This window comes from Saimiri boliviensis, chromosome 2 (genome assembly GCF_048565385.1).
Source record: "Saimiri boliviensis isolate mSaiBol1 chromosome 2, mSaiBol1.pri, whole genome shotgun sequence".
Classification (NCBI taxonomy): Eukaryota; Metazoa; Chordata; class Mammalia; order Primates; family Cebidae; genus Saimiri; species Saimiri boliviensis.
In genome coordinates, this window is record NC_133450.1 from 82,952,468 (window position 1) to 82,967,534 (window position 15,067).

A 15,067-nucleotide genomic window follows, 5' to 3' on the forward strand; every position below is an offset into this window, starting at 1 on the left:
TTTATTCCCCACCCAGCCCCACTAATAACCATTATAATGGATATGAAGTGGTATCTCATGTGCTTTTGATTGACATGTCCCTAGTGATTAGTGATTTTGATCAGCTTTTCACATGTTTATTGTCCATTTGTGTATCTTTGGAGAACTATCTATTCAAGTGTTCTGCCCATCTAATTCTAGATAACAACTGTTTACAAACATGTGATTTACAAATATTTTCTCCCATTCTGGGGGTTGCCTTTTTACCCTGTTGATGATGGTATCCTTTGATACACAGGTTTTTTTTTTTTTTTTTTGAGATGGAGTTTCGCTCTTGCTGCCCAGGCTGGAGTGCAATGGGACATTCTCGGCTCACCGCAACCTCTGCCTCCTGGGTTCGAGCAATTCTCCTATCTCAGCCTCCCAAGTAGCTGGGATTACAGGCATGTGCGGCCACATCCGGCTAATTTTTTGTATTTTTAGTAGAGACGGGGTTTCACCATGTTGGCCAGGATGGTCTTGATCTCTTGACCTTGTGATCCACCCGCCTCAGCCTCCCAAAGTGCTGGGATTACAGGCGTGAGAAACTGCACCTGGCCTCACAGGTGTTTCTATTGTAGTCCAGTTTATCTATTTTTTTTCTTTTGTTGCCTGTGCTTTTGGTGTCATATCCAAACCTAATTGTCAAATCTAATGTTATGAAGATTTCCCTATGTTTTCTATGAGTTTTATTTTTTAGTTTTAGCACCTATATTTAAACCTGTGTTTAAGGTCTTTGATCCATTTTGAGTTAATGTTTATATATGGTATAATTGACATCATGGGATTTTGTGTTGCTTTGATTTTTATTAAAAAATACTTAGATTAATTTTCATTTCTTTTTTTTCTCCCCCCACCCCCCCATGCTTAAAGAATTGTTTTAACTGGTAATTTTCATTTCTTTTGATGCTTGGCTAAAAGCAGTAAACATATCTTGAGAGACAGTATATTATTTTTATATAAGGTATGAGCACACCTTGCACAGTGTAGAATTTTAAATATGTTAGTAATATTGTGTTTCAAAATTAGAAGTCAACAATCTGCATTCTAGAGTATAATTTTTGAACTCAGTAAACATACTTTAAATCACACAAGTTTTTTTTTTTAAAAAAAGACGGAGTCTCACTCTATTGCCCGGGCTGGAGCACAGTGGCACGATCTTGGCTCACTGCAACCTCCTCTTCCCAGGTTCAAGCAGTTCTCCTCTCCTGCTTCAGCCTCCCAAGTAGCTGGGATTACAGACACCCACCATCATGCCTGGCTAATTTTTGTATTTTTGTAGAAAGCAGGTTTCACCATGTTAGCCAGGCTAGTCTTTGAACTCCTGACCTCAGGTGATATGCCTGCCTCGGCCTCCCAGAGTGCTGGGATTACAGGCGTGAGCCACTGTGCCCGGCCATATTACACAAATTTCTAAACCACCATGTCCGGCCAAATTACACAAATTTTTAAACTTGATGAGTTAACTAGTTCACAAATTGGGTTTGTTTTCTCATTTCTCTCTCTGTGTTTTTTTAAACTTTAGGTCTTCATGTACGTTTAAGCAGGCTGGGTGCTGTTTCAAGACTGCATGAATTTGTGTCTTTTGTAAGTGATTCTACTAAGTATTGATTTGCTTATGTTCTGTTTCTGAATACCTCTTGGTTGATGGACAAGAAGGAAAATAATATTTGGAAAACCACCTGAATAATTCCTGTTTAGTAATTTTACATCTTCATATAGTATATTATAATCTGAATCACAGGCACTTAGACATCATCTAGTTCTAGCTCTTCCATTTTACACATGAGTAAACTGAAAAATATGTAGGGCCCTAACCTGGAGACACATCCAGGCTCTGAGAAATGATAAAATTGACCTCACTCTATTTCAGGAGGACTTCCAAGTAGAGGTACTAGTGGAATATCCTTTACGTTGTCTGGTGTTGGTTGCCCAGGTTGTTGCTGAGATGTGGCGAAGAAATGGGCTGTCTCTTATTAGCCAGGTATGTCAAAGCCTATTATTCATATTTATGAATGTGTTCACTTTCCAATTTTTTTCTCTTACATGAATTTACCCTACGTCCCTGGATTTTACTGAGTATTTGCTACTATTCTCTTATATAAACTCTTAGAAACGAAAGTTCTAGGAACTATATAGACATTTCTCCTATCCTATTTACTGTGTATTCCATCTGAATTATAAGAAACTAGGGTGCTTTTATGATAAATTAGGTGAGAGCCAGTAGTACCACCAGGGGCCTCCCCGTTAAATAGTTCTTTTCTGCGAATTGCCTTACTTAGAGGCCTTTAGTCTTCCCACCATCTGTCTTAATTGAAGGCCACCTTGTAATTTTGTCTTCTGTTTTAGAGTAAATATGGAGTAGTGCTTTTCTTTTTTTCTTTTTCTTTTTTTTTTTTTTTGAGACAGAGTCTCCCTCTGTCATCCAGGCTGTGGAGTGCAGTGGTGCTATCTCAGCTCACTGCCATCTCTACCTCCCGGGTTCAAGTGATTCTTGTGCCGCAGCCTCCCGAGTAGCTGGGACTACATGCATGCGCCATCATGCCCAGCTAATTTTTGTAATTTTAGTACAGACCAGGTTTCACCTTGTTGGCCAGGCTGGTCTTGAACTTCTGACCTCAGGTGATCCGCCTCTGCCTCCCTCCCAAAGTGCTGGGATTACAGGCATGAGTCACTGCGCCTGGCCTTGCTTTTCTTAAAAGGGGGGGAAATAGGTCTTGTAAAGTTACCACTTGGAAGAAAAATGGTATTCTGTGTTTACCTACGTAACAAACCCATACGTCTTGCATGTGTATCCTGGAACTTAAAATTTAAAAAAAGAAAAAATTATATTATGATTGATTGGTTTGCTTTTATTGAAGTAGGTCATTTAAACTTAGGGAAAATAAATTCTTTTTTTATACATGAGAGTAATAACTAATATAGAACATTTTTAACTCTGAAGTGATTTTATGCCATATTTCTTCACTTCATCCTCACAAGTCCCTTTAAATGATTCATGGATATACAGCTTATTTTTTGCCACTAAGGAGTTTCTAGCTTAGAAAAAGTTTTAAGGATAGGTTTTCATGAGAAATTTGCTTGAAATAATTCTTTTAGCCTTTATTCCACCTGTTATTTTATAGGTGTTTTATTACCAAGATGTTAAGTGCAGAGAAGAAATGTACGATAAAGATATCATCATGCTTCAGGTACCTATTTAAATTGTTTCTGATATTGTGTCTTAATCTTCCCTTTTAAATTCTTTGTAATAAGAGACGGTAATGTAATTATTTTTAACTTAAAATATTCTCACCATTAAACTGAATATGACATCATAGAAATAGAGACTATTCTATTTCATTATCTTCTACAAACTTTATAATTTTCTGACAGTCCTACAAGAGACACAATATTTCTCCATACAATACACAGGAAATATGATGCTGGGTTTCTTTCACAGATTGGTGCATCTTTAATGGATCCCAATAAGTTCTTGTTACTGGTACTTCAGAGGTATGAACTTGCCGAGGCTTTTAACAAGACTGTATCTACAAAAGACCAGGTACAGAAGCTATAAATTATGTGAATTAATTTTAAAGAAAATATTGTTACTGTTTGAGTCATGTTTTATTTCAGTCATATTTAGTTACATTTTAAAAGTTATTTCTTAATGCATACCTCCTGAAATGACATGGATATATATAGCACACATATGTACACACATATGATCTTTTTAATCTAGAAAAATTAGAATATGTAGGTTAACAAAAAAATCACGTGAAATACACTGCTTCCTGGAAATGATCACTTTTAAGGTTTTGGTGTCTTGCTTGTTTTTAAAGCAAAAATTGTATCATTCTGTATGTGCTATTGTGTAATCTGCTTCTTATGCTTAACATGCTGCCAAAGGTTTTTCATCTTGTCATGAAATAAATATGCAATTATATCATCATTTTAAATATATAGGGTTACACTATATGATGCATTATACTTTAAAGTCTGTTACTATTAGCTGGGCATGGTGGCTCGTGCCTGTAATCCCAGCTACTCAGGAGGCTGAGGCAGGAGAATTGCCTGAACCCAGGAGGCGGAGGTTGCGGTGAGCCGAGATCACGCCATTGCACTCCAGCTTGGGTAACGAGCGAAACTCCGCCTCAAAAATAAAATAAAATAAAGTCTGTTACTGAAGAGGTCTCTCTAGTTGGTTGCTCTTTTATTTATTTATGTATTTTTGAAATGGAGTCTCGCTGTGTTGCCCAGGAATGCAGTGGTGTGATCTTGGCTCACCACAACCTCTGCCTCCAGGGTTCAAGTGATTCTCCTGCCTCAGCCACTGAGTAGCTGAGACTAGCCACCATACTCTGCTAATTTTTGTATTTTTAGTAGAGACAAGATTTCATTATGTTGGCCAGGCTGATTTTATTTTATTTATTTATTTATTTTTGAGAAGTTGGTTGGTCTTATAAACAGTTGTAGCTCAGTGTTTAAACACTTGTTTAACTATTTTGTTAAGATACATTTTTGTGAGTGGATTCGTTGGATAAAACAACATACTTTTTCTTAAGGCTCTTAATACATATTGTCAAATTGCTCTCAGAAATTTCTATTTAAGCTCTCTCGTGCAATATATACATCTATAATGACATTGGTATTTTAATCTTTGTTGTCTCAGAGATAATATACAAATTTTTTTGTTTGTTTGTTTGTTTGTTTCTTTGTTTGTTTCTGAGACTCTGTTGCCCAGGCTGGAGTGCAGTAGGACAATTTTGACTCGCTGCAACCTCCACCTCCCATTTAAGCGATTCTTCTCCCTCAGCTTCCTGAGTCACTGGGTCTACAGGCATGAGCCACCAAGCCCAGCTAATTTTTTGTATTTTTAGTAGAGTCAAGGTTTCACCATGTTGGCCACGCTGGTCTCAAACTCCTGAGTTCAAGTGATGTGCCCGCCCTGGCCTCCCAAAGTGCTAGGATTATAGGCATGAACCACTGTGCCCGCCCACATCTTTATTGTTTTAATATTTGAATTACCAGCCTATAAAGCAGGCCTTAACTACTTTGAATTCATGAAATCTCATTATTCTATTCTTTCAAATGAGAAGTTACTTCTGCTGGTAAAGTTTCTTTGGAAAAATAATAAATACATAAAAAAAACTTTGAAAAAATAGAAATTATTTGCAAAAGGCTAACATGAATAGGATGTAAAATGCAGAGCTATTTTTTAGTTGTGTTTTATACTTAGTGAAAATCAATATCTGATTTAATAATGTTTAAATGAGGGGTGTATTAAAGAAGGACACTCTCAGCATAACTGTTGGGTATGTATTTGAAGGTGCTTTCTCACTACCCCAGATTAGAAGGCAGCCAATAATAGAGGGTGAATTAAAGATTAGCATTAGTGTGCTAACGTGTGACTATGCAGAGGATAATGAGAATGAAAACAATGACAGTATTTAACAATTATATACCAGGTATTGTTGAATTTGATGTCAAAAAGTGGAACTCTTCACCTTGTAACTATTTGTGCTGTGCACATACACATACACAAATACTACACTGGATGAAAAAATACTGAACTGGATGGACCATGAGTCTGATCCAGAAATGCATGTTTTATGGAGATTTTTGGTTCTTCCATACTAATTTATTCTTTTTCGATTCTGTAGGATTTGATTAAGCAATATAATACATTAATAGAAGAAATGCTTCAGGTCCTCATCTATATTGTGGGTAAGATTAAAACACAATGTTTTGAAATAGAACACGGATTAATTTTTTTTTTTTTTTATGAGATGGACTCTTACTCTGTTGCTTTGGCTGGAGTGCAGTGGCGTGATCTTGGCTCACTGCAACCTCCGCCTCCCGAGTTGAAGCAATTCTTCTGCCCCAGCCTCCCAAGTAGCTGAGATTACAGGTGCACGCCACCATGCCTGGCTAATGTTTTGTATTTTTAGTAGAGTTGGAGTTTCACCATGCTGGCCAAGCTGATCTCTAACTCCTGACCTCATAATCACCCGCCTTGGCCTCCCAAAATGCTGGGCTTATAGGCATGAGCCACTGCGCCTGGTCCATGGGTTACTTTTTACAGAGACCATTTATATGAACTATAAGTGATCATTTACTCCTTAGTCAAATACTGCATTTAGAAAATCACGTTCATAAGAGTACAGATGTTGCATCTTTATTTTTCCTACCTGATTTGTAAATTTTTTGACTTACTTGGAGTTCATTTAGTGTTAAAAATTTTATATATATCGTTGGTCTAAGTAAAATATATTTTCATCCTATTCTGTTCAATTATTTTGTGCTAATATTGGTCATACTTAGCTTTGTTAAGTTTACTTAGAGAAAAGAAAAAGAGTGTTCTTTGCCAGAAATAATGTTTATCAGCTTATGACATTGACCCATAGAATGTGTCTTATAATTTGGTTGAGATTAATATAAATATTCCTTGCAGAAACACTGTGTTCTAACCTATTGAATACAAATATATGCTATGTCATAGTCTGTGTTGATTTTACCAGCTGGGTACATTCATTGCCATCATCTTGTTCTTGACTTCTCATTCTGGCTTTTGTTATTTACTTTACTGCAACAAACACTGTTTTGTTTGAATAGTTGTTTAGTGGGGATTAGAGCTGTTAGCTAAGTCTGTAAAAATGGGTTCATTTTTACTTGTTTGTCAGAGAGCTAATTGCTAGACTAGCTACATGTCTCAGCAGAAAGGGAAGTAAGGCTTTATTGCTGGGTGAGACTTAAACCTTCCAGACTACTAATTCTTCCTGTCCAGAATATACCAGTAACAAACAGATGGGAAAAAATGGATGAATTAAAAATGTGTAAAAGGATTAAAAATTGATTATATACTTTATCAAATTATGAAAACTCAAGGGGAACTTTTGCATTTGTCCTTAGAGTACTGTATGAAGAATTTCTAATATTGTAGTATAATTTTACTGTTTTATTTTTACTGTTTTTACTACTTTTTTACTTTTTTATTTTATTACTATTTTTATTTACTATATTTAATTTTACTGTTTTATTTACTATTATTTTGCTGTATTGTGTTTGCCCAAATTTGTTGTTGTTTTCTTTCTTGTGATTTGATTTTTAGTTAATACTTTTTCTGTTCATGAGTGTTAAGATCATTACTTTCAGGAATCAACATTTTTGTTTAAAGAACTATGTTTCTGATTAAAATTAAAATATGAAAAAATATTTGGATTAAGAATCAGGAGCTCTAGTCTTGGCCTTCCTACTAGCTTTTAAGAACATGCAGTTGCATTATTTGGGCCTTAGATTTCTCATTTGTAAAATGTAAAGGTAACCTACATGATCTCTAAGGTTTCTTCTAGTACTAAAATTCTAGGGGATACTGTTTTTGATGAAAAATTATAAAAAGTACAAAATGCTTTATAAATGTAAAGCATAATAAGTATGTTGGAAACAAATTCACTTAACAAAAAGTTGTTCTTTGGCAAATTTGTAGAATTCATCAAATCTCTTAAGCAAGGGGTTTCTTTCTTTGTAATCCTCTTATAGATATGATAGGTCTTTGTACAAATACTGTAGTGTTGAAAATCAGTGGTGATATAAGGCCAGATATTGTAATCCTTCTTAAGGCAATGGGAATTAGGTGCTGTTGACATCAGTGAAGCTCCCATACTTAGGTTAGCTATTTTTTCCTCTTCATTTGGTGGTTTATTTTGATGAAAAATGGAAATCTGACCTTGTAGGCATTTTCACAACACCATTCATTCCTAATACATATTACTGTTTTGTCATTTAACCCAAAAAGACATTTTTAAGCATTTTGTTTTTCAGTTTTCCCTTTGTTGTTTCTTAAATAACAAGTAGACACAAAATTGAGGAAGATCTTGAAAGAAAAACTATTCAGTGATGGCCACTGCTCATTCAGATGCCATCTGCCATGTGTTCTGGATTAGAAACACATGCTAATTTGTTTCAGGGGCCTTATTTATAATGTGTGAGTATGTGTTTGTGTATGTATACGTATGTGTCTGTGTGTTTGTGTCTATGTGTATAAGTTAGCTAAGACACTTAGCTAATTTCAAGTCACTTCAGTTTTCTCCCTCTTTCAACATAGATTCTTGTTCAAATTTGGGAACCCATTCAAATAACTTTTGCCCCTCTCTTACAGACTTAATTTAATGCAGTGTTCTGTAAGTGCTTCTGATGGGGAGAGATTTAAGTAGAAAGCAATTATTCTGTTTTTTATTTTTAATTATTTGAACTAGGTGAACGTTATGTACCTGGAGTGGGAAATGTGACCAAAGAAGAGGTCACAATGAGAGAAATTATTCACTTGCTTTGCATTGAACCTATGCCACACAGCGCCATTGCCAAAAATTTGCCTGAGAATGTAAGTCTGATTTTGGTTTTGCCTCTATTTACCTCAAGATGATAGAGTTTTTTTTTAAGAAGCTACTTCAAAATTTTAGGCAAAATGTTCTATATTACTACTTTACAGATGTAAACCAATCACTTTCATCTTTCAGTGATACAAATTTTAATTCTGGGTGAAACTCCTTTACTTTTTGTTTACTTAGATTACTCCAGAGGTAAAAAGGGAACTCTGTGACATACTGAGACTGGGTGGTGTGTTAATAAGGGTCTTCTGAGAAGCAGATCTCGTGACAAAACATTAAGATTTTTTAATTAAGGAAAATGGCCAGGGATCTGGGAACGACAAGGGGAGCCATCAGATTCTGATGCAAATCTGATTCCCAGTGAAGTAAAGAGGGAAGGAAAGTTAAATAGAAGTATCCCAGAGTGCTGGGCAGCCTTTCCATCTGTGCCTTCCCATGTGTTCCAGCGTAAACCTGCATTAGTATCTCTGCCTTGCCTATTGTCAGGGAATGACTGGTGAGAAGCTTTGCCTCAGTTTCACCAGAGCACAGCAGTTGAGGCATGTGGTCATTTATTCCCTGTAATTAGAGGTCTGCAAGGTGCATTCTCATAACCACGACAGGTGGTATTTGTATATTTGTATATACAGATACTGCAGTAATAGTTCTACAGGTTATGAGTCTCACATATTTTTTCCCTTTAAAATTTGAATATGAGTTAGAAAAATGTTTTTTTTTGAGACGAAGTTTCGCTCTTGTTACCCAGGCTGGAGTGCAATGGCAAGATCTCAGCTCACCGCAACCTCCGCCTCCCGGGTTCAGGCAATTCTCCTGCCTCAGCCTCCCGAGTAGCTGGGATTACAGGCACGTACCACCATGCCCAGCTAATTTTTTGTATTTTTGAGTAGAGACGGGGTTTCACCATGTTGACCAGGATGGTCTCGATCTCTTGACCTCGTGATCCACCTGCCTTGGCCTCCCAAAGTGCTGGGATTACAGGCTTCAGCCACCGCGCCCGGCCTAGAAAAATGATTCTTAAAAAATAATTTTACTTATCTGTGCTGTCAAGGCTTTCCAGAGAGGTAGAATAGGGATACACACACACACATACACGTGCGTGTGCACACACGCACACACATATTTTTGAGACGAAGTCTTGCTCTGTCACCCAGGCTGGAGTGCAGTGGGCACAATCTTGGCTCTTGGTTCACTGCAGCTGCCACCTCCCGGGTTCAAACAATCCTTCTCCCTCAGCCTCTTGAGTTGCTAGGATTACAGGTGCGTGCCACCACACCTGGCTAATTTTTGTATTTTTAGTAGAGACAGGATTTCACCATTTTGGCCAGGCTGGTCTCAAACTCCTGACCTGAAGTGATCCACCCACCTTGACCTCCCAAAGTGCTGAAATTACAGACGTGAGCCACTGTGCCTGGCCAGGGAAAGGCACAAGTATATATATGTATTTTAAGAGAGGTTACATTTCTTACCTTTACAAGACTACAGGAATCTATGAACTTACTGTAGTAGTTTGACTAGGTCCGTATCTTGATTTAAAATGACTTTGTAAAAAAAAAAAAAAGTATATCCTCTTTAAGGAAAAGATGAGGCCAGTCAGATTAAAACTATTATAATGGCAGACGGTAGAATATAATAGGACATACAGACATGGATATTGCTCTACGTGACTAGTTGGAGCTCAATAGTTTGGTTACCTTGGTTTTAGGGATTAGTACAGCATGGGCATGTGCATAAATGATGTGGGTGATAAACATACAACATTAAGAAAAGCTTCTTTTCTTTGAAATATTGGTAATACTGTGTGTGTATGCCATAGATGTATGTGTGTACAAATACACACATATGAAGGCAAACTTAAATAACCTTTCCTTTTTTTTTTTTTTTTTTTTTTTTTAAGACAGAATTTCGCTCTTGTTACCCAGGCTGGAGTGCAATGGCACGATCTCGGCTCACCGCAACCTCCGCCTCCTGGGTTCAGGCAATTCTCCTGCCTCAGCCTCCTGAGTAGCTGGGATTACAGGCACGTGCCACCATGCCCAGCTAATTTTTTTGTATTTTTAGTAGAGATGGGGTTTCACTATGTTGACCGGGATGGTCTCGATCTCTTGACCTTGTGATCCACCCGCCTCGGCCTCCCAAAGTGCTGGGATTACAGGCTTGAGCCACCGCGCCCGGCCAAATAACCTTTCTTAAACAATTTATACATACATCTTATCACTTACAAAGTTGGACTCCCAAAACATAGATAATTGGTTTTAGACCTAATTTTTTAATAGTGGAAATTGATGTGTTTCTTTTATTATTTACAAAGTACTTACTTCAGAGACACAGTTGAAAATGTATTTCACTTCACAGAGAAGTGGAAGTCATTATATGAAGGTAAAAATGACAAAACTATTGTTTCGACAGGAAAATAATGAAACTGGCTTAGAGAATGTCATAAACAAAGTGGCCACATTTAAGTAAGTGCTTAATATTTATGATATTTATGCTTATTCTAAAAGGTAGATTGATCCTCGTTATTGTACTTTGAATACTTCTGAAGTTTTTATCTGAACTCCCAAGAATAAGAGTGGAACACAGATTGGAAAGCATGGCAATGAGGGGCTCACAGTAGACACTTTGTATCTGTTTGTTGATAAAATGAATGTTTTTGGCAGGTGAATGAGAAATATTCTTTTATATATTAGATGATTTATTTACATAATAAACAGACTTTTTGGATAGCCTCTTTCCCATTAATTTGAAGCCATGATTTCATTTATTCTATAAATTTTTATTTTATATGTGAACTTTGGATTTTTCTCTAGTAGAATTAAAACATCATTTTATATTTTCATTCAAGTATATAAAAGGGAAATAAAAATTTAATTGTGTTAATCTTTGAAATTTGAAAAATTGATACAGTATTGTGTTTACAGATAAATTACTAGTTTCAAATAACTTTAAAAATAGGGTATAGCTTTTCTTATGATCTAATAATGTTCATTGAAATATTTGACTTAGAGATTGGATAGAAACCAAAAGTTATTCAATGTTTAGAACAAATATGAAGTACTCCTTTTGACCTTAATGATTTTTCCTTATAGTATAAAGGATTCGGCACTGTATTTTCATTTCCAAATTGCTAAGGTTATGATGTCTCCCTACTGTTTTAGATTTGACCTTAGACAATGAAGTGTCTAAGGCCAATGAAGTGTTCTTCAGTTGAATAGGCAAACTTTCGGCTTCAAAGACTCAAATCTCTTAAGAAGCTTTAGAGATCGGTTATGGGATCAGTTCTACATAGTATAAAACAGACTTCTCCAGATTTGTTTGAATTTCATTATGATAAAACACAGCTGTTATCAGGCTTTGTGTTTACAATGTTGGCTTTTAGTTTTATTATTGGAATGGAATTTATAAACTAAATGAGATATAATTTTTTCTGTGTATATTTTGAATTCTAGATTTTTAGGTTTTTATTTTGTCTACATTTTATACTTAATGAACACTACAGTTCATCTTGTATTTTCCATCTAGGAAACCAGGTGTATCAGGCCATGGAGTTTATGAATTAAAAGATGAATCATTGAAAGACTTCAATATATACTTTTATCATTACTCCAAAACCCAACATAGCAAGGTAGAAAAAAGTATCCTTTTCAGTAGATAAACCTAAACGCTTTGTGCTTTCTAACTCCACAGAAAATTTTCACTTTTTCTACAGTTTCATGCTGTTTGTTATTAATAGAGGGCATTATGTCAAGAAATAAAAATTGAATCAATATTGTTATCTAGTATACAGGCAATATTCAGATTTTCCTGATTATACTACATATGTCCTTTATAGCTGTCTTGGGAAGAGGATTCAGTCAAGCGTCATGCATTTCATTATTATCACACACTCATTTAATTGTCATGTTTCTATAGTTTCCTTTTTTTTTTTTGAAAGGGAACCTCGCTCAGTTGCCCAGGCTAGAGTGCAGTGGCGCGATCTTGGCTCACTGCAGCCTCTGCTTCCCAGGTTCAAGTGATTCTCCTGCCCCAGCCTCCTGAGCAGTAGCTGGGACTACAGGTGCACACCACCATGCACAGCTAATTTTTGTATTTTTAGTAGAGACAGGGTTTCGCCATATTGTCCAGGTTGGTCTCGAACTCCTGACCTCAAATGATCCACCCATTTCAGCCTCCTGAAGTGCTGGGATCATAGGCGTGAGCCACCATGCCTGGCCAGTGGTCTCCATTAATTTAAAGGATAATTTTTTTCCATTTTTTAATTTCATAACATTGGCATTTCTATGGAGTACAGAATAGATTCAAGTTAAACAATTTTTGGCAAGAATACTGTGTAAGTGACATACTGCATCACATCATTAAGCACATATGTCTTTTTGTCCCGTGAAAGATCATGTTAAGTTCGATCACTTAGTTAAGGTGATGTCTGGCTTTGTCCTTATAAAGTAAATACAGGTTATAAAGTAAATACTTTACAGGAGGCGTCCCCAGACTTTTTACACAGGGGGCCAGTTCACTGTCCCTCAGACGGTTGGAGGGCTGCCACATACTGTGCTCCTCTCACTGAGCACCAGTGAAAGAGGTGTCCCTTCCTTAAGTGCGGTGGGGGGCGGATAAATGGCCTCAGGGGGCCGCATGCGGCCTGTGCGCCGTAGTTTGGGGACGCCTGCTTTACAGCCTATAGCATAGTACCGTGTACATAATAGGTACAGGTAAACATTTTCAGTAGAAAAAAATGGAGACTAAGTTCTTGATGAGGAATATTCCTCATCTATTTTGCATTAGTTTTCTCTAGAACTCCATTTTGTTTCTAGCACAAAGAGGCATTTTGAATACTTGCTTCATTATATAAACTATTTTAATAGGTGGTTGGATCTTTCCTGACTGCTTTAAAGTCTTTCTTTTGTTTCATGCTTGCAAAGCAGTATATTTAATGATAGATTTTTTTATAGGCTGAACATATGCAGAAGAAAAGGAGAAAACAAGAAAACAAAGATGAAGGTAAAAAGTGAGATTCTGAATTGACTCATTTTGGCTATTTTCTGTGGTTTTGTATCAGTGAAGCAAATAGTTTTTTGGTTTTGTTGGTTTTCGAGAGTGGGCAACTCAAGGAAATGCCAAGAACTTTTTGCTTCTTATTCACATATTAAGATGTGGTATATATCAGTAGTGATTGAATTTTAAATTGATGACAAATGTTCATTTTGGGTGGCTGACTTAGTATTTACATTACATGTAACATTGATATTTTCAGTACTGGAAAGGTAGCAAAAAAGCATCTGTAATTTATTATTTTTTGACATTTGCAATTTAGTATATAGAAAAACCCAAATAAAAATGTGCCTGTTTGTCTCTTTCCTCATCCATTCCCCACCTCCTATAGCATTGCCACCACCACCACCTCCTGAATTCTGCCCTGCTTTCAGCAAAGTGATTAACCTTCTCAACTGTGATATCATGATGTACATTCTCAGGACTGTATTTGAGCGGGCAATAGACACAGATTCTAACTTGTGGACGGAAGGGATGCTCCAAATGGTTTGTTTTCCTAAAATATTTTATCTACGTGAAGTCCTAGAGTTCTTGGATCTGGAGAATATCTTGGGTATAACTTCAGTTGGAACTACATCTAGAGCACCTGAAATGTAGGGGTCATGAAAAATAGCTTATACACACCACAGACTTTTTTTAATGATACATTCTCATGTTTTTAGCATCCTTACTCTTGGGAACCATTTCTGTTTAATAAAACCCATGAAAACAAAAACAGGTATACTCATGCTAATAAATTGACATGTTATTATTTTGTCATGATTTTTTATATTTTTAGTTTTACTTGGATTATAAGGAGACAGTATAATAAAGGTCTGAAGATAGGTCTAGACTTCAGTCTTGGGTTTCCCCACTTTTTTAAGGAGCAAATAATAATTTTCCCATTAGTAAAATGGATATATGTGTAATTATTCATAGAGGTAGAAGAATTAGCTAAAGTGAAAGCAGCTATTCCTTGTTACTGTTATAGATAAATACATGTTACTTAATTATGCCACATCATGGTAGTTGTAACTCTATATTTATACCTGCCTAACTAAATTTTCTGTTTTCCTTGAATATTGCTGGTCTGTAGATTCTAAATGCTGTCACTGCCATATGTGTATCTCAGTTTTTTTTATAACACTGATAAGTACAGTCACTAGTAAATTATAAACAACTCGCTATTTTTTTTTTTTTTTTTTGAGATGGAGTTTCGCTCGTTACCCAGGCTGGAGTGCAATGGCGCGATCTTGGCTCACCACAACCTCCGCCTCCTGGGTTCAGGCAATTCTCCTGCCTCAGCCTCCTGAGTAGCTGGGATCACAGGCACGCGCCACCATGCCCAGCTAATTTTTTGAATTTTTAGTAGAGACGGAGTTTCACCTCGTTGACCAGGATGGTCTCGATCTCTTGACCTCGTGATCCACCCGCCTCGGCCTCCCAAAGTGCTGGGATTACAGGCTTGAGCCACCGTGCCCGGCCAGTAGTAAATTATAAACCATACATATATGTTTGAAATCAAGTTAAAATTTTGCTCCCTGAGTTCTAGTGCCCTATGTACGACATAAGCATTATTAAAGTTTTGCACGTATAGATCTACCTATTCTTCATAGCTACATATTCCATCATATGGATATGATGTGTTTAAGTAG

General features: G+C 36.5%; 1 protein-coding gene across 4 annotated transcripts in view; it reads left to right on the forward strand.

The window, feature by feature from the left end:
* Positions 1-15,067, forward strand: part of UBR1 (ubiquitin protein ligase E3 component n-recognin 1) — a 173,400-nt gene that overhangs the window by 84,621 nt on the left and 73,712 nt on the right. For all 4 annotated transcript variants that reach the window (XM_074393773.1, XM_003928951.3, XM_074393772.1 and 1 more), the window contains 10 exons: positions 1,544-1,605; positions 1,892-2,002; positions 3,144-3,209; positions 3,461-3,562; positions 5,664-5,727; positions 8,256-8,380; positions 10,794-10,846; positions 11,907-12,009; positions 13,334-13,382; positions 13,765-13,919. In XM_074393773.1, the coding sequence (XP_074249874.1) occupies positions 1,544-1,605; positions 1,892-2,002; positions 3,144-3,209; positions 3,461-3,562; positions 5,664-5,727; positions 8,256-8,380; positions 10,794-10,846; positions 11,907-12,009; positions 13,334-13,382; positions 13,765-13,919 (890 nt within the window). The remainder of the gene's footprint in view (positions 1-1,543; positions 1,606-1,891; positions 2,003-3,143; positions 3,210-3,460; positions 3,563-5,663; positions 5,728-8,255; positions 8,381-10,793; positions 10,847-11,906; positions 12,010-13,333; positions 13,383-13,764; positions 13,920-15,067) is intronic.